At 54.7% G+C, this 23,187-nt stretch overlaps 4 protein-coding genes across 4 annotated transcripts; 2 read left to right on the top strand and 2 right to left on the bottom strand.

The window, feature by feature from the left end:
* The first annotated feature begins 1,268 nt into the window (after positions 1-1,268).
* Positions 1,269-2,281, top strand: BDP81DRAFT_14840 (uncharacterized protein). The gene is made up of 3 exons (XM_060581901.1): positions 1,269-1,530; positions 1,612-1,945; positions 1,997-2,281. Exons 1-3 carry the CDS (start codon positions 1,463-1,465, stop codon positions 2,084-2,086), a joined length of 492 nt encoding a protein of 163 aa, XP_060452105.1. The 5' UTR covers positions 1,269-1,462; the 3' UTR covers positions 2,087-2,281.
* An 887-nt stretch (positions 2,282-3,168) lies between these two features.
* BDP81DRAFT_306980 (uncharacterized protein) lies at positions 3,169-6,138 on the top strand (the record flags this gene model as incomplete). The annotated part of the gene is made up of 4 exons (XM_060583324.1): positions 3,169-3,535; positions 3,601-4,807; positions 4,873-5,868; positions 5,955-6,138. 4 exons carry the CDS (start codon positions 3,169-3,171, stop codon positions 6,136-6,138), a joined length of 2,754 nt encoding a protein of 917 aa, XP_060452104.1.
* Positions 6,139-7,303: 1,165 nt separating this feature from the next.
* On the bottom strand, positions 7,304-8,910 carry BDP81DRAFT_305324 (septin; the record flags this gene model as incomplete). Its single annotated transcript, XM_060583161.1, has 2 exons — positions 7,304-8,372; positions 8,441-8,910. 2 exons carry the CDS (start codon positions 8,908-8,910, stop codon positions 7,304-7,306), a joined length of 1,539 nt encoding a protein of 512 aa, XP_060452103.1.
* A 7,126-nt stretch (positions 8,911-16,036) lies between these two features.
* BDP81DRAFT_414077 (ABC1 family protein) lies at positions 16,037-18,775 on the bottom strand. Its single transcript, XM_060589333.1, has one exon. The coding sequence runs from the start codon at positions 18,590-18,592 to the stop codon at positions 16,496-16,498; it is 2,097 nt and encodes a 698-aa protein (XP_060452102.1). The 5' UTR covers positions 18,593-18,775; the 3' UTR covers positions 16,037-16,495.
* Between the last annotated feature and the right edge of the window lie 4,412 nt (positions 18,776-23,187).

Below are 23,187 nucleotides of genomic sequence, written 5' to 3'. Positions count from 1 at the left end.
GAGGCGAAGGGAAGAAGGAGAGACAATTGAGCGCGGGATGGATGGTGTAAGGTCGGCGGCGTGCGGGCAGGATGGTGAGGAAGAGGAGGAGGAGGATGGAAGACGTGGACTCGAGTCTTCAACGAGTTTGCTCAGGTAGCAAAGACTGGCAGTGACTGACCGAAAGGCGGAGGGGACTCGGGAGCATAGAGGCAAGGGTATCAGTGAAAAGTAAAGCGTGTGAGCGTGAAGCAGGCTCAAGCAGCTAAGGATTGGCTTGCAGCATTTCAGGGCCCGGTCTGACAGGCAGACGGGCTCACCAGTGGTCACCACAGCTTGCCAAAGTGATTAGTGGCTGCAGGGCTCCTCCTGGAAGATTTGCCCAACGATGGAAGTTCCACGTGAAGATTCTCCACCGTAGAAGCGGCAAATGAGACTAGCGCGGTTGGGTCCGCGGTATTTGCTGATACCAACCAGCGGCGACGGCGGGTGTGCCAAGTAACTTTAATACTTTGTGATTATCATTGGCTGCTGCCCAGCCATGCCCGTTTCTTCTTCTCCGCGCCGGCACGCAGCTTCCTCTTTCTTTGCCTCTCTCTCTCTCTCTCTCTCTCTCTCTCTCTCTCTCTCTCTCTCAGTCTTCCTCCTTCTTCAGGACAATATGTACCTACCTACATAGGTATGTGAAGATGTACCTTACACGGGCAGGCACTGGAGACAACTTGATGCACCAGGATCGAACACTAGGTACACTTGCCCCATGGAGTTGAGAAGACGAAATAACCTAATGGATGGCTGCCCAACTTAAGCAAAAACCTGCCGCCAGGCAATGGGTTGATTAACCTTGACAGACATTGGCAAGACTGGCACTGACTGGACGGCTCACCGTGCACACCTCTCGTCCCACCTTAGGTTCACTGGATGATGGATCTCCCTTCCCTGAGCCTGAATTGGGTCCTGCCAGCCTGCGTAACTGCGGAACTTCAACCCAACTCGGTGCGAAGCTCGGCAACCTTGGTTGCTTACTATTATTCCGTACGGTAGGTTAACAGGGCAGTACATTACGGTGTACCTTACCTGATGTACCCAAGACATGTCTCTCGCTCCAGTTTACAGCCGTCCGTGGTCTCCGCCTCCGCCTCCGTCTCTCCGAATTCCTGCATGACACACCACAGTCACCACACACCACAAACCCTCCACCAAAGCTGAAAGAACGTCTCACAGCTTCTCGGTCTGATCAATTGCGTTGCCTGTTGCCCCTCCCTACCACCGTTGTCGCCTTCTTCTGAACCATTCTGGCCTCAAATTCTGCCTGCCCTGCCTGCCTGTCAACCGCCCATCCGGCTTCGAGAAACCACCTGTCCTTTCCATAGAACATCAGCAAGGGTTCGGTGACTACTTTTGTTGTTGCACCGCTTTCAATCCCCCTCTTCCGCTTCCCACTAGCTGACCGGTACCAACGGCCTCTACCTACTCTCTCATCATGGCGGCGGCTGCGGCTCTTCCAACCTTCCCCAGACTAGTCTTCACCGTCTTCGAGCCCATCTCACTGTACGTTCACTCTCTCTCTCTCTCTCGCCACCCTGGCAATCCCCAGCCGCCACTGAGCTGATGCCTTTCTGTCTCAAAAAGTGTCGGCGGTTTCCTAGGTGCCGTTATCAACCCGGATTGGTTCATATCCGAGCAGATCGCGCACGGCGCCATCTCGGCCGCCGTGCCGACTCCAGAATCTGATAATGCCCGTCTCGTGGCCCTCCAGCTCGGGAACATCTACCTGCTCATGGCCATGGTCGGGCTAGCCGTGCTCAACCTCACCAGTGAGCTGAAAGTCGTGCGCGGGTACCTCGTTGCTCTTTGGATAGCCGACCTTGGTCACATTTACGTATGCTACCATGTTATGGGCCTCGATCGCTTCCTTGACGTGGCAAGCTGGAACTCCATGGCCTGGGGCAACGTGGGAGTCACGGTGCGACCACCCTTCTCGTTCGAGCCATGACGCTGTGCTAACACATCAAAGGCCCTTCTCTGTCTGACCAGAACGGCATACCTATTGGGCCTCTTCGGAAAGGATGCTCCTCTCAAACAGTTGGAAAAGAAGCAGCAATGATGCGATCTGGACCCAGTACCCCCCTCTCCAGCCAGTCTTGAGCCTCTGCAATAACCGTAGCTACAATTGATGGTCTCAGCTCGAGTCTGCTGGAATAGATTATGCTGACTTCATGTGAAAATAACGCTTTCCTGCCTTACGTTGTTTTTCTTGCGCTCACAGCCTTGAAGACATGAGATTCAAATCAACAGAAGCGGAGAGAGCGCTCTCTTCTGCCCTATCTATGCTTACCCGGGGCTGGGAGGCAGAAAGCTCACTTACACGATTCGTCGCCAAATGAGCCCCCAAGCACAACCAGTGTCCAAAACACCCAACGCTAGTGACCTCTGAATCACAGTAACTAGCACATCGACTTTAAGATAAAAACATCGAAGAAGGACTTACCTGTCATGGACTTCATCAAAGTATATCAAGGTGAGGTGGGCCGGTGGGCAAGCCAAGGTGGCATAGGCAGCAAGAGGCGACAGCTTCTATCCCCCCTGCACAGACACGTGCAACTAAAGCCAAATTGTCGCTGCCAGAAACAAGGAGTGGGTGAACAACATCTACAAAAAGATTCATCGGGTGCTAAATGATGGGCCTAGAATGCCTATAGCGAGGCCGACGGAAGACACTGAAGGCGTGCGCTTCCTGATGAAACTGCAGAGTTCCTTCGATGTACCCTTAGTCCTGCCTGCGTCTTAGATCATGCCTAAAACAACGACGTAAAGCAACGAAAATCCCACAGAAACTTCTTTTATAAAGGTTATCAGAGAGTCTGCCGAATGATAAGGTACTATGGCGCAGCTCCTCATTCCGCAATTAACCCAATATTATTATGTTGGAGAGGGGGATACTTAAACCTTGTTGTTTCCGTTAAAGAGGCGACGCGGGTGCTCGCGCATGGACACCTTAGGCAGCTATAACACAGTGTGAACCTGTGTTTACGCACCACTCGATCAACGTATCCTATTCCGATCATCGTCGGGGTTAGGGTTAGAGAATCCGGTTAGCAGCAAACTCAACATCCCTACCTAACCCCAACAAAAAAGCGTCTTCTGGCAGCCCCAGTCATTCCAAGAAACAACACCGAGTCAAACAGCATGGCCCGTACAAGAACGGGCCGCGGTGCCCCGGAGTCTCCGGAGAACAATGCTGAAGATGCTCGTTCTGCTCGGTTGACACGACGTCGAGCAGGCGGCACAAACATGACGGAACGCGCCGAGGCCACTACCACTACGATCACCACCGCCGCCGCCTCTGCTGCATCTCGGTCAACGACGCGAGGCAAAGGGAAAGCTAAGATCGTCCCGACGAGCACCACGTTGCGAGAGATGGCGGAAGAACGAGACGAGGAGGAGGATGACGTGGAAGAGCAGGAAGAGGAAGATCTATACAGAAATGAACCGGTCGCGCGCTTCAATGCGAAGGACATTGTCAGGGACATCAACCCACAGGACAACGACAGCGGTAAGTCTTGTTATGTGTGTTCGTGATGGGGCTATCTGAAGTTCGAGACTGATAGCCGCCCTTAGAAATGGGATCGCAAAGTGTTTCGGGCACACAGAGGAACGCAACCCCGGCCTTCATGAGTGCTGCATACACAATTTTCTCAAGTCTGCCAACACTGCGTTTGTTTTGTTTCCTTGCAAGAACGCGTTATGCTAATCTTGTTTACAGAAGCACCAGGGTCATCGGCACCGAGAGGATCACAAGGTGCGATCCGCGTCTTGCGCGTCCGGGAGACAAATTACTGACAAAAGCAAAAGGACGCGTACAGCTACCAGGAATAGAGGACGACGGCAGCGATGACGAGTCGGAGTTGGGTGAAGGTGACGATGACGCATCCCAGGATCTCGTCGAGGCGGAACTCAAGGAGAACGCGCTCGACTCATTATGGCACGAATCCGAAGCTCTAGCGAGGCTGCTTCGGAACCCAAAGCCAGGTAGCAAATCCTGGCGCCGGCTGCTGCCCGTCTTCCGGGGCAACTGGCTCCGCACCCGCGAGTTCTTCGTAGAGACCGACGCGCTATTCATCGACCTCCTCGCCAGCATCGAGGACATTAGCGAAAGGCAACAGATGAAGGCGCGGGCCGTCATCATCGGCGCCAACGCCACGTCGCTGCTCAACGTCATATCCGACGCCGAGCTCCGCAAGGAGGACAACTTTGATAGAGTCTGGAAGATCTTCCAGCGCCTCGACGAGGATTTTCCCGCACCGTTGTGCCCGTACGATGACTACGCCGACCACGTTACCGAAGACGATATCGAGCTCGCCCTCGACATCCGCACGCACCGGCTGATTACGAGTCTTAAGGCCTTGCCAGACGACCAACATAACCCGGCCGACATCGCGGCGGAGCTTTTCTGCATGCCCCTAGAGTCCCCTGTCGATGCAGAGGAGGCACTGCAGCATGGACCGTTCAGGGGCATCAACGGCCGCATGACGGAGCGTTTCGCAGAGAGGGCAAAACAAATCCACGACGCCATCGTGGACAAGAGCGCGGACGATGCCATTCAGGCCCTGGACGAGACTTTCCCGCTCGAGGGGTCGCCTGACCAGTCACAGAACGAAGCCGACGACGAGCCGATCGACTTCATCAGCAAGATTTCCTCCTGGTGCAGTAGAATGATTGACCAGCTCAGTGTCATTTTGAAGGACCCGCCGCAGGGGTCGAGAGAATCTTCTCCGACAGACTCCCTCCCCTCGAGCGCACCACAGGATATTGTCCGCAACGACGTGTACGGCCTCCTCCAGATACTCTCCAAGCTGTCTCTACGCAACTCACATACTGACTCGACTATAGACGCGAAGATATCTTGTCTCGATCAAACGTGCAACTCCTAGCAATGCTCTCCCGCGAGAACCCCTCGCACATACGCCCATCTCCGTCACTAGCAAACTCCCAGCGCGGATCCCAACGCGGATCTCAGCGTGGATCTCAGCGTGGAGTTACCGCCGAACCCATCATTAACGGAGGTATCGGCGATGATTACTACGAAGAAGAAGACCGCCGCCGCAACCCCTCCCCGGCGCCGAGCGACCTCTCAGCCATCATCGCAGGCCTTCCCAGCACCGCAATCATCCGCAGCACACAACCTTCTTCCTCCGCCAAAGCCGGTCCCAGCACCGCCGCCACCACCGGGCCCCCTCGCTCCTCGGGCTTCACCGCCGTCAACAACAGCAAGAAACGATTCCGCGAAGCCTCCGTCTCCCTATCCCAACAATCCCAAGAGTCAGACGACCACTTCGAAGAAGACAACCGCGATCCGAACCCCCAACGAAGGGCCCAACTCGCCCGCGACCGCCGTGACATGCCCCCTCCCCCCTCAAAACGCATAACCCTCCCCTCCACCGCACCACCACCCCGATCAGCACCACCCTCTTCTTCAGCCTCCTCCTCAACAACCTCCCTCCAACGGCGCCCCCGCTCCTCCCTACCCAACGGCGCCCCAGCCTCCTCAGCTCCTCCCCCTTCCTCCCGAAGCAGCGTCTCCAGCACAACCAGCACAGTCGCCTCCTTCCACGAGATAAACGAGATGAACCGCCGCCCAGCCTCCCGCGCCGGCCCGCAACAGCGCGTCCCCTGGTCCGACAGGGACACTTACCGCCTCATCCGCCTCATAGAGCACCACAACTGCCTCTGGGCGCTCATCGCGAAACGCCAGCACGCCGGCCGCAGCGATGGAGGCGGCGGCGGCGGCGACACCTTTGAGGAGAGGGAGGACTGTATCCTTGATCACCCGCGAGACCAGCAGGCTATTCGCGACAAGGCGCGGAATCTCAAGGTTGATTTGTTAAAGTAGGTTTTGCTCTTTCTCTTTGTTCCCTTTTAAACGGGATCCGTGGTCAAAAATGTGTCAGGAACTAACCACAACCAACAAACAGAGCCGACCTGAACCTCTACCCCGGCTTCGACGGCATCGCTCTCGGCAAAAAGGAACGCCTGGCTCTCATCAGTCGCGGCAGGAACCCGGACCGTAAGGAGGCCGACGTCGACGAGGCGACGGGCGAGCCCACGCATACCGAGTACGTAGAGTTGGAAAGTGACGACGAGGACGATGAGTTGTAAAAGAAGAAGAAAGAAAGGCGGGGCTGGCCGGCCGGCTGGCCTGGCGCAGCAGCCATCAACTCGACAGAATTGCATTCGTTCTCTCATCTTATCTCTTACGGCTAGCTATATATCATCCAGAGGGGCTTGAAGTGTAAAGACTAGCAAGAAACGGTCATGGGATGACGAAAAAGGGAGCCAGTCGTTGGCCTATGCGAGAGATCATTGCAGTTGGTGAGGATTGGCTCGCGGGATTATTCTTGGCTGTTGGTATTGTTAGCAGCATGCGAGAAGCATGCATCAAGGCGTTCATGGATGGATATAGGATACTCGAATGTAGACCCTACTTTTCCTTGGACGTAGTCTCACTCGCACGTACCCAGCAACAGGCGGGACAGTCTCATATGTTAAGCATCCACAACGCAGCAGGTCAACAAGTCTCGTCATGAAGAAGTCAAATCAAAATTCGTGAATAGAAAACCGGTCCCTATCAAGACTGCCCTACAGCTATCGGCTGATCCTCCCGGGTAACCACCATAGTCGGTTCCAACCTGTATCTCTCGTGCCCGTCTGAATCGAATCGCAGGCCTTCTCTGTCCACCTGCTCTCCAACCAAATGTGACTGATTACAACCGCCGCTAAACTCAGTCTACTCTTTCGTCCCCAGAATCTTGAATGTCGTTAAAAGAAGCGAAGTAAAAAAGAACAAGAAAAGAAAGTCTGGTAAAGCGAGGTGTGATCGCTACCAGTGAAGAAGTCGGGAAACGTATTTTCGGTGCCAAAAGTATAATAAACTAAGTCTTGCATCCTTCTCGTGCGAAGCAGGCGTCTTGGCGATGCTAGTGTCACCCGATTGCTCGAGTCGGAAATGCTGGTATACGTCGTCATCTTGCCTGAGCTATCGTCGAGGTAAGGAAGCAACAGGGATATCAAGGAGTTTCGTCATGCGAAGTTGGGCTGATGATGCTGTCATTTCGCCGTATTTTGGGCGCCCTCCAACCATAGAAGTTCGTAAGAATTGGTATGTGACAGAGGAAAAGGGGGTATGCTGCGCGGTGCTCTCAAATCTCATCGACAAGTGCAGAAATCAGGTGTAAAGCCAGCCATCGAAAAGGGCTGTGTGGTTCAGAAAGGTAAGGGTATCGACGGTTCAAAAGTAAAGCCCATGGACCCACTCTGAAGTGGTCTATCGGCGACGAGCATTCGGGCTATTCTTAAGTCGCGAAGTTCGCCAGCCCTCGTACCACTGCTCTCTGCTAGCCTCACGGAGTTCGGCCCTCCACTCGCTGAAGACGGCGTCCTTGAGTCTTGTGAAGTCACAATGCTCCTCGTTGTATGGATCCGCGAAACCCCATGGGAATTGACGTCCCAAAACCTCGGGTTCGTACAGATCAGGGCTGATGACTGAGAGCGGGAGGAACGGCACTTCCTCCTCCTTGGTTTCGTGCTTAGCCTTGTGCTGACGGATGGAGGACCCAGAAAGTCGTTTCGAGCCGGGGGAGGAGGGTACATCTTCCCGTCCTTGGATTGGGAAATCGTCCTCATCGTGGGAATCGGCGTGCTCTTCGTCAGACACTGCCTCTTCTTCCTCTGCGATCCTGGTTGAGTCGTCGTCCTCGTCGAGGCCAAGTGCCTCAAGCGGGTCCAGTCCTGACTTCTTGACGGTTTCCCACACGGTCTTCTTGAGGATATTCATGTGCTTGGTCGTGATCGTGTCCGACTTGGAAATGACGGGTATGACTGTAGTCTTTCCCTGGAGGGTACGGAGCACTTGAAGATCCAGATCTTCGTCAAGACCTCCCGAAATGCGAGCTGGAGGAGCGTATTTGCCGTTGTGCCCGTTCGATACCCCGCCCTTGACTGACGCCAGGTTGCGGTCGAGACGAGCTGGGTCGAGAACCATGAAGACGGCATGAATGTGGGTATCTTGTACGCCAGGCGATCGAATCACCTTCATTTCCTCGGTGAAGGTCTCTTCGAACTTGCTCTCCAGGAAGGCCGACATCTCCCTAAGCTGGAGATCGACAACGTTCTTCTCCAAGCCTTCCGAATCCCAAAGTGTGAGGCCAATTCGCTCGCCGTCAATCTCCGTCTCGAGGTAGTGAGGGATGAAGTTGCCGGAAGGAGATCTAGGAGCGGGTTCCTCCTCCGCCTCAGTCTTGCGGGATCGCTTCTTCGGCGGGAGAGCCAGAGCAGTCTTTAGGAATTCGAGGAAAGACGTCTTTCCAGCGCCTCGGGTGCCAATGACGAGAACGCTACGCAAAGAGGGTTAGCGGGCTGTAGAGAAAGGGCAGGCATGGCAATATCTCGGAAGTTGACTTACTTGAAGGGAGTGGGATCCTTTCTTCTCCGAACCCTTCTAGGGCTGTTGACAGTGCTGATTGCGCTGCTAGCATAGCTGTAGCGACCACGGTGCGTCATGCTCTCGGTGCGAGCATAGGGGTCGTAGGCATTCGCGGGGATGGGAGGCATAGGCGGCACGGATCCCGCGACACTGCGGCTGGGCTCCATGGAGGGCCGGGTCGAGTAGGCAGTACCTATGGTGTGATCCGACATGATTGAGGCCTCCTCAGCACGCATGTCAGAGGGGATGGAGTTGGAGAGCTGGTCATTGGCCTTGTAGAACTCGGGGAGCTTGGGGGGAGTTCTGGAGATTGCAGCCTGACGCTGACGCTCGAGTTCGCGTTCCTGCTGTTCGCGAAGGGCTTGGGCTTTCTTACCACCCTTCCCCAGGTCGCCGGACTTGGAACGTCTGAGAAGCATACCGAAGCTAGAGCGACGGGGCTGGCTCATTATCTGGGGTCCTCAGCATAAAATAAAGGTTTCAGAGTCGGAAGCCGCAAACGGAGTGGGCGAATAGCATATGCGACCACAATGCTAGCTGCCCGTTGCGCTTGTTCGGTTTATGGAGGAGACTTTGCGTAAGTAGGTTGCGTGGAAGCGGCGGAGGTGTGGACCGCTTATCGAGAGGATGTCGAATAGCACGGTGGCTTAAATGTCGGAATTTGGAGGGGAGAGCGCAGCTAGTTGGCAATCGATTTCTCCGGACAGGCCTTCGATCTTGCCTGGGATGAGTCTTGTTTGCGTGCTCGTTGTAAGCGGTAAGAGAATGAGAATCGGTGGTCCCCGGAAAGAGTGGAAAGGGGGGAAATGATGGGAGAATGGGACGATGACGGAAAAGAGTGAGTGTCTGGTAAATTGAGGTTAGCTACCAAGCAACGACAACCCGGGTCGGCCGCAATTGCCAGCCGCTCAAACGCCCTACTGAGCCAACCGCAGAGGGTGTCGCGGTGGGTGCAGCGCGGCGAAACGGAGAGGAGCAAGTCTTGTGCTGGGCGGCGCCTGCACGATGTGACAGGGAAATGGCAGTCAGGAAGAGGTTTGGGGACGGAGGGAAGAAGCCAAAGTCGCGTCAGACCAAACGAGAGCAGAACAGGAACCAATGCGAAAGGCGGCTCCCCAAGTCGAAATTCTGGAGACGTGGGTGTCCCCAGCGAGTCGTCCCCGTCGTCTGGTTGGCTGCGATACAACGGCAGACGTCGAGGCAGAAGATCTGCCGTCTGCAGAGGGTGCAGTGCAAAAGGAGGGGCGGTCTCGCAGCAAATAGGGGCAGGAAGAGGGCAGTGATGAGGTGGACGCAGGATCGTGGCCGTCATATGCACTTACCAATGGAGTGCCGAGCCGATGGCTGGAGCTAGTGTAGATGCGTCGTTGCTATTCTCGTGGAACGGCAGCAGTGGTAAGGTAGGTAGGTAGTGAAAAGGTGTAGGCGTAGTAGGCGTAGGCGCAGTCGAAAAGAAAAGCAGGCGCAAGATCCTTTCCTACAGACGGAGGAGAAATGGAATGGGAGGACCGCAAGCCAAACGTCGGACGGATGGTCGAACGGAAGGAAGGGTTTCCAGTCGGGCGGTGGTGAAGTGAGATCGGACGAAGAGGCGTGGCTGCGTGGGGAGGTAAGGTACTGGACAGTACAGTGGAGGGTCTTGTGTGTCCGTGACCCGCGCAAGTCTAAGGACAAGGACGAAGACAGGAAGGACTGAACGGGCGACGGTAGGATTTTGGCCGAAATGTCGACGAGAAGAGGGGATGGTGTAATTAAGGGAGGGTGAGAAAGGACCCGGGCGGGACGAGCAGAGAAAGGGCCAGATGCGGGTCGTGGACTGGTGAAGAAGCAGGGAATAACACTGGCGCGTCGCGGGCAGCAATTGCAAGTGGGAGTGCAAGTGGTGCAAATGATTACAAGCAAGTGCCCAACGATTGAGCTTAGGTTGAGTCTGGTCCTGGAGCTGGGCAGTCGTGGATTGGATGGATGGGTGGGTGGACTTGGGACCGCGACAAGAGTGTATTGTATCCGTAATATGTAATTATGCCAGTGGAGGTGAAGGTGAGATGGGCGAGGGATCGGGATGAGGTCAGTGCAGTGCGCAGTGTAATGCAATTCGAGATTTGCTACTCTGTAGTTGCGCCGACAGGAGATTGTTCCTATTCTTGCCAGGTTCGATGGCGCAAAGCAAGGTGGTGATGGTTGCTAAATGGTGTGAGGTGTGTGAAGAGATGAAGACAATTCGAGAAGGGGGGTTTTAGCAGTCTACTCCGTACGGATTCAGTAAATGGTAAAGATAGGTAAGGCAGGTTACTCCGTATCGAGGGGCGCAATAGAGACGGGGAGCGCGTGAGAGAAGCACATCAGAATGGGGGATTCCTTGGTCAGTACGCGGAGTACGGAGTAGGTACCTGTGTTCCTGAGAACGTACCTTACAGGAGAAGGGAAGGCATGGCAAGGACAGCCCGCCCCTTGCTCCTGACTTCTTCTCATGGGGGCAAGAGGGAAAGAGCGTCCCCTATGGATCCAATGTCCCATCCAATTTGAGAGCTGGGAGGGGCGGCACCGATACGCAGTCAGGAAGGCGCACTGAAGCAACAGCAATTCGTGGCTTTCATTGGCCAGATCAAAGGGCAATCCAATCCAATCCGCGCTCCGCACCCCTGCAGCAAGGAATTCCCCCGACGCAGGTACCGACGGAGCCACGCTAAACTGGGAAGAGGTCGAGGTACCCGTCACTTGTCTCGTCTGAGAGACTGCCAGACTGGTACTCCGTACGGAGTACCTGGTGAGGTGAGGTGAGGTGGTTTGCTCTCATGCCCAATGCTCCTCTCCTGAAGTGGTCCCTTCACCCTTCACCCTTCTTGTTCCTCACCCCTACGGAGTGCGGATACCGTACTCGCCTTAGTCTTCCAGGAATCCAGTCGTCTCCTCCTTGGATGCTTGGATGCTCCACGAGAAAACACCTCCAACCTCCGCATGGCGTGCAACGCAGCCAGGCTCTAACAGCTCGCTAACCCAGCCCAGGGCCCCCAGAGCCACTAATGAGAGCTAATAACGCCATTGGGGCCACCTAGAGCTGCCCAAGGCCCCAAGCACCCAAAAAGGTCTCGCCCGCCCGCGCGCCCACCACGAGGGAATGGATCCCCCTACCCCGGTGGCAGAAACACCGTATGAACTCTGCAGTTGGCTGCTTATCTCTGGGCCAGCCTCTCAGTCTGTGAAGTCTTAAACAGTGACTTCGAATCTGGTATGTTTGATGCCGATTCGAAATGATTGGATTCTGTAAACTCCAACAGTTCAGCAGATGCGGTATCTCGTTGTCTTCTGATGCATGTTTCCCGATTCCATTGCATGGCGGTGAGCTGATGAGCTTCGGCCAATGGCAGCGGTAATCTCAGTAACGCAGACTCTACACCGTGTTCATGCATGGGGATGGGATCCCACTAAACCAACACCACCTTAGTCCCCGATACAAGAATTACCGCATCGTCTTTCTCCCCCTTTTTTCTTTCCCCTTTCCAATTATCACACAAGGCTGGGAGTCTGGAACACTGAGGATGACGTTACGGACCGTTGAGACCGGCACATGGGAACATTTTCTCCGCCTGAAGAAGAGCTTGCTTTTTCGTCATCAACTTACTTGCCGTCTCAGACACCAGCAAAAGTCATCTCGCCATTCCATTTAGCCGCGTAAGTCTATCTGCACAATGGGACGAAATGCTCTGTACTTGGGGGAAGGTCAGGTACCTTACCCAGTGTAAGGTACCTAAGGTAAGGTAGGGACCGTACTCGCTTACACGGATAAGCGCCTTCCCAAGACCGAGTTTCTAGCGCTTTCAGATGTAACGGAAGGTGAGAGGAAGCCCGTCCCAGACTCCCATCTAAAGGGTCCTTCCCTGGAGCAACCGCGACAGAAAAGACACAAACCTGCCTTCCCAGCAAGAACATTCCAAGAAATGTGCCTCAGGCCCGGGCTGCCCCTTAAGATTGCATCCAGTGATTGCAGCTTGCAACTTGCAACTCCCAAGTTCCCTGCCCACCCGCATCTCGTCAACTTCATCCCCTGACCAATCACCGTCAGCCAACTCAATACTTGAGTGTCGGTTCCCTTTCATCATGCTTCCCGCGCGTCTGTCACGCGTGTTCTTTGCGAAGGTTGCGCTATGCTTCTTTACCTAGAGCTTAGATAAAACGCAACTTCTCCTAACCTTCGACTGGTCATCGAACATTCGAAAGGGGGCAGAGACGTCTTGGCACCTCACGTTTACCTACTTACATTTCCTTACACACAAACACACACAAACACACACACACACACACACACACACACACACACAGCCACTCGGCATCCTACAGCATCGCTCCCCGAAGCCAACTCAATTTATTGAGCTTTGTGTAGCCCGCCATCGTACCAAGTGGTACCGCAGCAATCACTTCAATGGTGGGTTGACTCTACAGATACCTTGCTTGCGGCATGCCGTGGCCTGCAGGGCTCGTGGCACGGATGGAAACGTCTATGCTCTCGCTGGCCGCCTTGTGCGCTGGTCGACCCGACTCGTTCCCTCCCGAATGCCCACCGGAAGATCGTCGACATGCTACCTCACTGACAAGTACAGATGTGGCAACACACCACTGCCGCTGGACTGCCGTCATCCTGCCCTACACACCCACTAACAAGTACCAACAGCAACCATCACGCAACTGTCAAAATGCTCTCGCTCACGGCTCTCCCCAAAACTCTAATAAACCCTCAACTGCCTTGTCACCTCTCACTCGAGCCCCCATAACCAGCCAATCTCGCTCCCCATCCACGGCCCCTCTTTCCTCTCGGCTCCCGTCCCCATGAACTATGGGGCTTCCGACGCCGAAATGGCCCTTGTTTCACATTAACCACGCGCTCCTTCATGCCATCTCATCCCAAAAATTCCTCTCAAATTGTCCGAGATCGATCGGCGCTCCAATTTTACGGTGCTTTTAGCTTGTGGAACAAAGCACAACCGCATTCCAGGGGTCCAACTGGTGTTGCTTGTTTTTTTTTCTCTCATTCTCATTTCCGCATGGCCTTACTGCTGGCCTGGGAGGGAGTATTCGTACGAAGTACGGATACCATCCAGTCTAGACTTCCTTCCATCCATCCACACCACCATGACTTCACCTCGAATGTTTGGATGTGAGACAAGTCGGTAGTCTTTTCCAGTGGCAGATACCGAGACAAGACTACTACATAAAGGGCACACTAATATCTGCTGATCACCTCTCATAGCCCTAAGCTTAACTCGACTTCATGCAATTCAAGACATGAACCACGGCGAACATCAATATCCCTCTCATTCTATCGAGCGGCTCATAGGAACCGATGGTTTCGTGTGAACCTACCAACCCTGGCGTCTCATTCAACCAGGTCTAGGAAGATCCCCGTGAGCCGCAATATCGCGGAAACAGCTTCCGTACCCCAGGTGTCCAGCTCCCTGACGCCCTGCTCGCTCGGGTGGCGCCTCCCGTCGGCCCGCTGGCTCATGCCTCTTCCGCTCCCATGCAATACATCATACCGAGTCGAGCCTCTAGGCCCAAGGGACTGGTTAAGTTCATATCTTGTGAGGTTCCGGATCCTGCGTCGTTGTTGGCTCTAGGCTCTTCGACCACGAACCAGCCCATCGAGCGTCGTAGACATGAAGCTCGACAGTCGTCGTACCTCAGCAGAGACTCCGTGTCACTTTTCGGCATGATACGATAGCCCCCTCCCCCGTCAACAAGTTCACTAGCAAGAGGCCGGTATTCCAACAAGACTTGATTCGCATCCCACAAATGGACACCAACAGACCAGCCGGGCCAGGGTGGCCAGAAACAAGGTTACCTGGACAGTGGGTGTTCATGTTTGCATCAGCCTTACACCGCAACCGAGTGAGCCGACGGTACTCGGTTAGGTTGCTGCACTTGTCAAACATTTACCCTTTCTCTTACACCCAGGATAGAAGTTCCAACTTCCGAGGGCTCTCGAATACGTCTGTTGACCTTTAGTCAGTCGGATGTTTGTACGGCTGGCAAGTCTACAAGGGGGCCTGGCGATGTTGAGAGATGGAACTGCGATATCCGTGATGGAGCTTATTCATGGAAAGGTAAGGAGAGGACTTGTTCTTCATTTTATCCTATAGAACAAGCGTCTTGTATATTACCATTACCTTGGCATACGCGTTCCCCGCGTTGAGGAGTTGCTACCGTTGTGAGTTGACGTGGCAGCTTCCTCGTGAGTTGCGAGGGGTGTAAGTTTACCTCTAGCACAATCAGCAGCACTAGTTCCCTACAAGCGTCGAGCAACATCTCGCCGGACAGGCCTCCTCGCTTGGTAGTTGGGCTATCTGGTTTCTGCCAGCAAAGTAGATCCGGCCTGCTCTAAAAGGTTGACGAGAGTTGTCAGCTGCAGTTGATCGATCTGGTTCTTTGTGAGTCTGGCCTGCTCAAGAAGTTGACGAGTATTATCGACCATATTACGCCGCAACAACCGCTTCCCCGATACAAACTTATTCACTCGTCCCTCGCCTTAAGTATATCCCAAGGCGTATACGGTACGCTGGCTTGTTAGACACGAGTAGAGCTTCTGTATGCTTGTTGTGGATTCTCAAGACCTATATCAACGGCCATGCCCTTGGGTCAGCTTGTCTACTTAGGCCACTTTACCACAGAAGAAATGGCGAGAACTGGCGGGTGCCGCTGCCACTATGACAACTGACCTTTGACGAAGCATAGCTGTCGGACTTCTCTGTCATGCGGCTTTTATAGAACTTCGATCTAGCGGAAGCAATGACGGCTGGGCGTTTAGGTTCATCGATATGCTATAGAGCGCTTGCTTGAATGTGTCAGTGTGCGTCTAGAACATGTTCGGTGGTTCGGTGACTTGGGCTTTGTTTAGCCGCCACTATATATTGCTAGCGATTATGTTCCTTGGACCCTTCTATCTAGACCACACGGATCGTGTTGAATCCATCTGAACCACACCCGCTGAAAAGCGGTTCCCCTGTTGTTGGTATGGTGGATCACGAAACCTATATAATGGTTTACTCTAGCTCTGTCAGTAGGTTCTTCGGTGCTATTAGTTCAAGACACGTAGACGACAGGAAGAGATACATTTCGTTCTGCGCTATCTCTTTAGTATTATCAGCAGAATACAGTAGAGGTGAATATAGGCAACCAAGGTGACTACATTTACGGATTATAGTAGCTACACAACGTGAGGACTCGTCCCTATAGCTTGGTAAGAAGTGAAATCGATCTAATTTCGTCAGCAACACAATGGTGTCCTACAAGATCTAACCACGTCCATGGATTGGTTCGACGTGCTTGGCACGTAACAAACAGTCGAGGAGTAATAATACTATTTTTATATGTAATCTGTACTGGAACATTTGGAGAGCTCCGCTCCAGCTTGTGTTCCTGAATCTGGACTTTCAAATGTGGCTCCATCCCACCAGTTCCTCAACCGAAGATAAAGTGTCCACCATCAACACATGGTGTGCTCTTGGCACTCACTTCTACGAGTTAATATCCTTCTTTAAACAACACAAGGGCCCTCCAAGAATGGAATAGCTTCATTGAACCGCCAGATATATCGTCATATTATCCCTACTCCAGTATCTCAATGAACTTCTATCAGTCCCAACAAGCGTGCATATAGGCGCCAGCGTCGCGATGTTGCTCGCCCCGTGAGAGTAACAAGTCGACAGTTCCAAAGCACTAAGTGAGATCCAGGCTCTGGGTGACCGGCAACGCTTGATATCTCGTAGTGTCCGGAACCTCCTATTCCTTTCGGGGCAGCTTTGCGATGACGTCTTGGGTCCAACATCGCCATATCCTGCGACGAGCAATTTGATACATCCACTTGGGAGATGGACCTTGACCTGGATGTTAAACAGATGAGTGGTATCTTTCCTATATCGAAGGCCTCTATAAGGTTCTTACCGAGCCCCCAAACACCGAGAGCACAAATCTAATGACCTTGTCTACTTCTTCGAATCTAGAGCTTTCCTCTTCCTCCCCCTTTCTCGCCGTCTTCACCGTCTAACCCTCAAACACCTCATGCTGCAGCTCAACCCCGAAATCCTGCGCAATATCCTTCATCCTCTTCTCCATCTCGTCCTCCATCCCGCCCCCGAACCCAAGCAACTGCTTCACCTTGAAAAAGTAAAACGCAACATCCGTCAGCGCCAACACGCCCTTGAACAGCAAATGCCGCCAGGCATTACCCGCCCTCTTGGCCCACGGCAGGTTCGGGTCCTCAAACAGGCTGCGGCTCGCCCACTCCCCCATCATCTTGACCCGGTTCACGGGGCTGCCGAGGTACTGATTATTCCCCTGCACGATGCGCATGTTGCGCCCGATGAAGATCAGCTCCTTGGGCCACTTCTCCTCGTCGGCCAACATGTCCCGGATCCCTTGCTTCATCCGCTGCTGCATCTCGTAGTGCCGCTCCGCCGGCGTCTTGCCCTCGAGCTCCTTCATGATGCCGTTGCGCGTCCGCTCGTCGCCGCCCTCGTACGGCCTCATCAGCGTCGCGCTCGCGAAAAGGTCCGCCGCCTTGATGCCCCACTCCGTCGTCACCTGCTCAATCGTCTTGTTGTCAAACGTCATGAGCGCCTTCCAGAAGACGCCGTACTGGTGCCGGAATTCCGGCGACATGTAGACGTACAGCCCGTGGTCGATGAGCACCAGCTCCGCGCGCCCGTTGGGCAGCCGCCGGATAAAGATGTTGCCCGGGTGCGGGTCGCAGTGGACGACGCCCCATTTGAAAATCTGCGCGGAAAAGAGGTCAATCATGGTCGTCATGACCTCCTTGCTCGACAGGCCCAGGCCGCCGCGCCCGCGACGGCCCTTCCACTCGCTGCGCTCCGGCTTGAACTGCTCGGCGTACGGCCGGTCGCGGAGCTCGCGGCGGACGGTGGCCATGTCGGGCGGCAGCAGCTGCGCGCCCTGGACGCCCGGCGAACCCTTGCCGTACCCGCCCATCCACCGCCCGTTGATCCCTTGCTTATCCCACAGCCGCGTGCCCTCGATCCACTCCGTCACCATGACGCGCCGCGTCGAGAGCTCCGGGTAGACTTTCGGAACGTACACCCTGCCCCTGAGGCCCTTCTCCGAGTTGATCAGGTCCCGCATCGTCTCCGAGTTCTTGGCCTCGTTCAAAAAGTCCGTCTCGAGCTCCAGCCGCTCCGTGATGAAGGGCACGAAGCTGTACAGCGGCAGGTCGAACCACTTGCTGTAGATCCACGCGACCGTCTTGAACGCCCACAGGTCCCACGTGATCTGCTTCGCAATCTCCCGCTTCTGGATCTTGACCGCCACCTCGCGGCCGTCGGGCAGCCGCGCCCAGTGCACCTGCGCGACGCTGGCGCTCGCCCGCGCCCGCCTCTCCATGACGCCCTTTCCTTCCTCCCCGCGAAAGCTGACGCCAAACACCTCCTCGACGCTCCGCCCGCCATAGTCCTCGCGGATGACGGCCTCGACGTCGCTCCACTCGTCCTGCGGCGCGTCGTCAAACATGCGCGCAAACATCTTTTGGAACTCGGGCGGCAACACTGCGCTCTGCATGGCGATGGCCTGGCCGATCTTGAGGTAGAGCCCGCCGTTGTGACGCAGCAGGTCGAACAGGCGCTCGGCGTTGCGGACGTGTAGGTCCTGCACGGAGCCGCCCGTCGGCGGCTCGGGGCGGAAGTTGAGCTTGTAGTCGAGGGCGACGAGGAGACCCGTCCCGAAGGTGCGGAGGGAGCGGGCGAGGCCGGAGGCGTAGATTTGTCGGTCGGCGAGGTAGAGGGTGCCGCCGACGGCGGAGAAGATGACGAGCCGGCGCAGCCATTTGGAGCTGCGCTTGTATGTGCGCGCCTTCTTTGGTGCGCCGAGGGATTCTGGCGAAGGGGGGATGAGGGCGCGGCGGGCGCTGATCGTGTGGATGCTGCGTGCTGTTCTGGTGTGGGAGAGGAGTCGTGATGTCGTCGTCTTCGTGGTGTTCGCCGCTGTCGTTGTCGCTGTGGCCGTTATCGGTGTCGACTTCGAGCTACGCAGTAGGTGGTGACGCCCCGCGGCGGCCGCGGAGGTAGAGAAGAGACATCGCTGCGCTGGTGATCTCGTGGCGGAGAGACCAGCTATGCTCTGGCGTAACATAGCTGGTGATGGCGAGGACGTGTGAAGAGGGAATGAAGGCGGAAGTCAGAGGCTCCCATTACCTTGTCCTCGAATCTCAGGGTAAAAGTGACAAAACGCAGAGAGAGAGAGAGAGAGGAAAGAAAGGTTGAGGTTGAGGTTGAGGGTAAAAAAAAGTTGCAAAATTCCCGTCCGGATTTGTCGTTGGCGCCACAGGGTAGGTCAGATCAATGACGATAACGAGGGCCAGGCCACCGAGGTACGCCAGCGCCAGCAATCAGCGTCCACACCAAAAGGAAATCTCCGTCGGCGAATCAAGCACCGATGTGTCCGCTGCGTCCGTTGCATCCGCTTATCCCCGGCCCCGCCCGATCGCTTTCGACACCGGATTGCAGGTGCCCACCTCGGACCTGGCGATGGGCCATGACATTGAAGGATGACTTATGAATTGGTTTAGTTTCCATGTAAGTGGTCTCAAGCAGGATAGCAAAGCATTTGTTCAACGTATGGTGAATAGACCTAAGGCGTGACTCCAAGTTTTGCTGATATTCCGTTCTATTCTAATCAAGGTTCAAAATAGCGGCACCAGGCCTTTTGCCCTAGGTTGTTCGACGCACTCAAGCAAGAAATCTCACGAACCCCTGCCCGGCGTAATTACTCAACAAACGTCGAGCGAGTTTAGTACTGTTCCGCAGCAGCAGCAGCAGTGTAAGCTCGCGTCTTTCTTTGCGGATCGACCTTGAGCAGCCAGGGAGTATAACGGAGTAAGATAGAATGAGTTTGCCGAATCACTCCAGCGGTAACATTTAACACTGTCAGATAGTCCCGATCCGTAACTCACTTGTTTTAGCCTCCAGTCGTATGTCCGAGACCGCCCGGATCTTGGTGTAGAGCCGGAGGAGGCTTCTCGGTATGAAGTATTTGACACCAAACTTAGAAGAAAACGCATATCGTCGTTTATCTAATTGACACGTTCGAGTAGAATGTTTAAATAAACCTCTTCCAATGTGTGTGGCCTAGATCACGACAGTCACCGACCTGAGCCCATTAACCAATGAGACCTCTGGCAGCACTGCGTATCAACCACTTTCTGCCCCTCGATGCCTTCACCTCCTAGTCCAGAGTTCTATAACTGGCCAGCGCCTTATTCAAGGTTGACGACTGGTACACCGTACAGTCATAGCCGTCCCCCCCTTTTTTCCCGCCGGCTGACTGACAGGGTTGGCCGCGGCTCCATCTGAAGTGCCGCATTCTGAAGCATTGGGGATCGACGGCGTCCGGTGCCTGAGATTAAGTGAAACAAAAGTGAGGTTGTGGGCCGATTTCATGGGCAAAGCTTGAACGACGCAGCAGCTTCAGCCACTTGAACCCTATGGCAGGCACCACATACCAAATGTCGTGACGAAGGGGGAGGAGGAGGGGGAGCCCGCGGCGGGAAGCACACGAGAAAAAAGAAAAAGAAAAAAGTTGAACGGCACCTCATGCAGTTAGGCGGCGGCCGTTCCCGCAACCAGCGGCTCAGCGGGTTTCGGTCCCCTCGATGTAAGGCATGTCGGCCATTCCTTCGTCTGAATTTCTCATTGCTGGTGAGAGGAGGGTGCTTGCTTGTTGTGGCAGAAACCGAGGTTGCACACCACTACCTACCTAGTGGCATTGTGACCCGATCCGACGTGCGAATAGAAGATGCAGCATCGCTCGGGTTGACCATGACGCAAGTGGTCGACAGACGTGACGTTTTGGTTTGAGCTTAAAGGGTCTGGCAAGAATGAGTGCATGAACCAAGTGTCCCTGCACATCCATCAGATCTACAAGGTTCGCGTGGCTTCAGTATGACCAGAGGCAATCATAGAACCTTTGATGGGATGGACGCCATTCCATTGCCAGCGGAGAGGTTCCAGTCTTCTGCCATTCTAGGCAATATAAAAGTTGTACTCCGTAAGTTGCCTACGGAAACATTTGAGTCAGGGAACAATGAGGTTCGATAATTTGGGCCTGGTTTCGATGGACCATCTGGCCTCACCCACCGTGGTGCGACGCCTCGGCTGTTGTGTAGGAGCCTCCTACTGTGCCCATATACCGAGACATGTCTCGACATTGGACGCAGAGCCCAGCCTGTTTACCGTGGGCAACCTATTCTCCGAATACCCCAACATGAGCTGAGGGCCTTGGCGATGCGCTCTATAGATGATTGAGTAGGTCATGGCTGCCAATGACTATACTTGGCAAGGTTTGGCCGGGTATCTTTAGGGTAGGAGGACGATGGATGAAGCAACGTCTAAAGACTCGACGTAGCAATCGGCAGAAGCTTGGCCACAAAACCCCAACTTTCGGAGTGGCGTCTCTGCATAGACATAGCCTGACCCGGACAGCCGCGTGTCATTGGTAGCTAATGTATCCAGCCTAGGTAGGTATTCGATGTGAGTCCATCTGGCACGTCGTGGAGACTGGAGGTTCAAGACGGAAGGCAATGACGCCTGCGTGACTATGCGTCGAACGATGGAACCAGCCAGGGGGTAAGCTCCGGAATAATCAAAGGGGCCCAGAAAAAGCCGGCGATCGACGAGCGGTTCATATATCGACTCGCTCAAGAGTCAAGACTGAGAGAGTTTATCAAGATGCCTTCGCTTCTCGTTCATAACTGGCGGGTTATACGGCGGGCGGCATGGGCTGTTGCGTTCCGTGTCGACTGAAAGCTGGCGGCAGAATGGACTGTGGGGGGAAGCCCGCCGGAAACGCAGGGCGAACAACCTGGGAGCCTGCCTCAGAATCTGAGACGGCGAAGCGCCCGTGTCACAGAGTCGCCTGTTGTTAGCCAGTTGCCTCAAGATTATCCTCATCTGAAGAAATGATTACCACAGCCACAACGACGGCATCACGGCAGACATCACGCGCGATGCACTTCGGCCAAAGACGCCATGGAACAGATGGAAGAGGCTCTGGGCGAAGGTCGCCTTCTTAGCGACCCGATATCCCTCTTCCCATCTCTCTGACGGGCTTCTTCCCACACTGACTGAGGGAGCACGGCCAAAGCTTGGACAGCCTGAAATAGCCCGGGGTAGCGATGCTAGCGCCCGACAATGCGTCGTTGCGGCGGCGGGCTAGCTGTCTTGGTCAGCGGAGCGGTTCGGTTTCGACCTTCGACCCAGAACATGGCCGTCGCGGTCTTGGGCACCGCCGCACCGGGGGCTGCTTCTCGCATTTCCGATACGCCCGAATCTCTTGACGTCTATACCGACAAGGACCTGTTACTGGAACCAAGTTGATCGACGCAGCCTGGGTGCCACGACGTTGGTGTTTCTCCTTGTCTTTATGCTTCGCGAATCCGGCGGTTCAATTCGTGAAGTACGTATCTGTAGAAAGCTCCAAACGTCAGAGAAACGGTGCAATCTCATTGAGAATGATGGCAAATGAACGCTTACTGCCGATTGACGTGGAGCACAGCGGTGGTCGCATGTATCTGCTACGCGGGCGATCCACGGTTCTCAAGTCGCTACAGTAGTTGCTTAGAACTTATCGAAGGCAGAGTGGATGCTTGTAATTGCAGTGTAGGGATGCGACCGACAACGGCGTTGCGTAGACCCCTGGGCCCTGGATACCGAGAGAGTTTCTGGTGCCCCATCCCGACCAAGGGGCCTTAATTCACGATGTTATGCCTTTGCGTCGTCCGTTTGACCACGGAGGAGTCTGGGACTGCTTGTTGGAAGCCGCAAAGGAGGTAAGCTCAAGAATCCCGCAACGATGAAGACCTTGGGACTTCTTGCGGTCATGAGAGATGTAGCGCCCACAGAGTGATTGGAACTTCGGAAGCTCAACACTGTCTGGCTAATTCGGATCATCGAAACGGATGATTGGTGGAGTTGATCCAACTAGGATCTTTGAGCGGCCGGGGGATAACAGCGGACGAGAAGGATGAGGGCTTTCCGGCACGGTGCATCTATCGCCGTCCCACTCCTCATCCTGCTAAGCTTTGTTGAATCCCAGGGGGTCACAGACTCGCGAGCGCTGGATCTCGACCTGCTTAATCGGGGCAAGGTTGTGAGTGCCATTGTCGAGGCTTGAGAGGGGTTCTGAGCTTCCAGACGATGTCCAGGGTCCAGAAAAGTAGAACTCAGCAGACGTATTGTGAATCTGTGGCTCGATCAATCAATGGTCTCCCATGGGGCTTGAAAGGCTCACGCGGGTTTGAATGCCGAAATGATAAGTAGGGCCCGCCGGGAAAGCACGCGATTGCGTGCAGTCGATTGCAGATAGGCCGGACTAAAATCGACCGGGACCTGACTAGACGGGGATGAATTGAGTTTTTTTTTCCCACTCTCTGTCTTCGTCGGGGTGATATCGGTCGTAATTTGGGAAATTAGAGACGACATGGTCGTTACTCGACTTATTTTTCGTTGGTCAGAGGTTCGAGTCGGGTCCTGTGGTGCTAGCGGACTCGGTCCCGGCTTCCTGGGGTCAAATTAGTGTGGTGGATGGGAACCTTAGCCGCAGTCGTTTGTGCCTGGCTTGGGGAACAAAGGATCTATTGGCTTTTTTGCGTGTATTCGTCCCGTCTGTGTCGGTATACCGCATACCGCATGTTGATAAGGTGCACTGTGTTTTCATGGATAGCTTGTCAG

The sequence above is a fragment of the Colletotrichum phormii genome (genome assembly GCF_030913505.1).
Source record: "Colletotrichum phormii strain CBS 102054 chromosome Unknown BDP81scaffold_1, whole genome shotgun sequence".
Lineage (NCBI taxonomy): Eukaryota > Fungi > Ascomycota > Sordariomycetes > Glomerellales > Glomerellaceae > Colletotrichum > Colletotrichum phormii.
This window is presented reverse-complemented; position numbering and strand designations above follow the sequence as displayed.

Coding starts and splice junctions, on each gene's coding strand:
- BDP81DRAFT_14840 (XM_060581901.1), top strand. CDS start 1,463: ATGGCGGCGGCTGCGGCTCTTCCAACCTTCCCCAGACTAGTCTTCACC. Junction 1,531..1,611: donor GTCTTCGAGCCCATCTCACT/GTACGTTCACTC, acceptor TGTCTCAAAAAG/TGTCGGCGGTTTCCTAGGTG. Junction 1,946..1,996: donor GGGGCAACGTGGGAGTCACG/GTGCGACCACCC, acceptor AACACATCAAAG/GCCCTTCTCTGTCTGACCAG.
- BDP81DRAFT_414077 (XM_060589333.1), bottom strand. CDS start 18,592: ATGTTACGCCAGAGCATAGCTGGTCTCTCCGCCACGAGATCACCAGCG.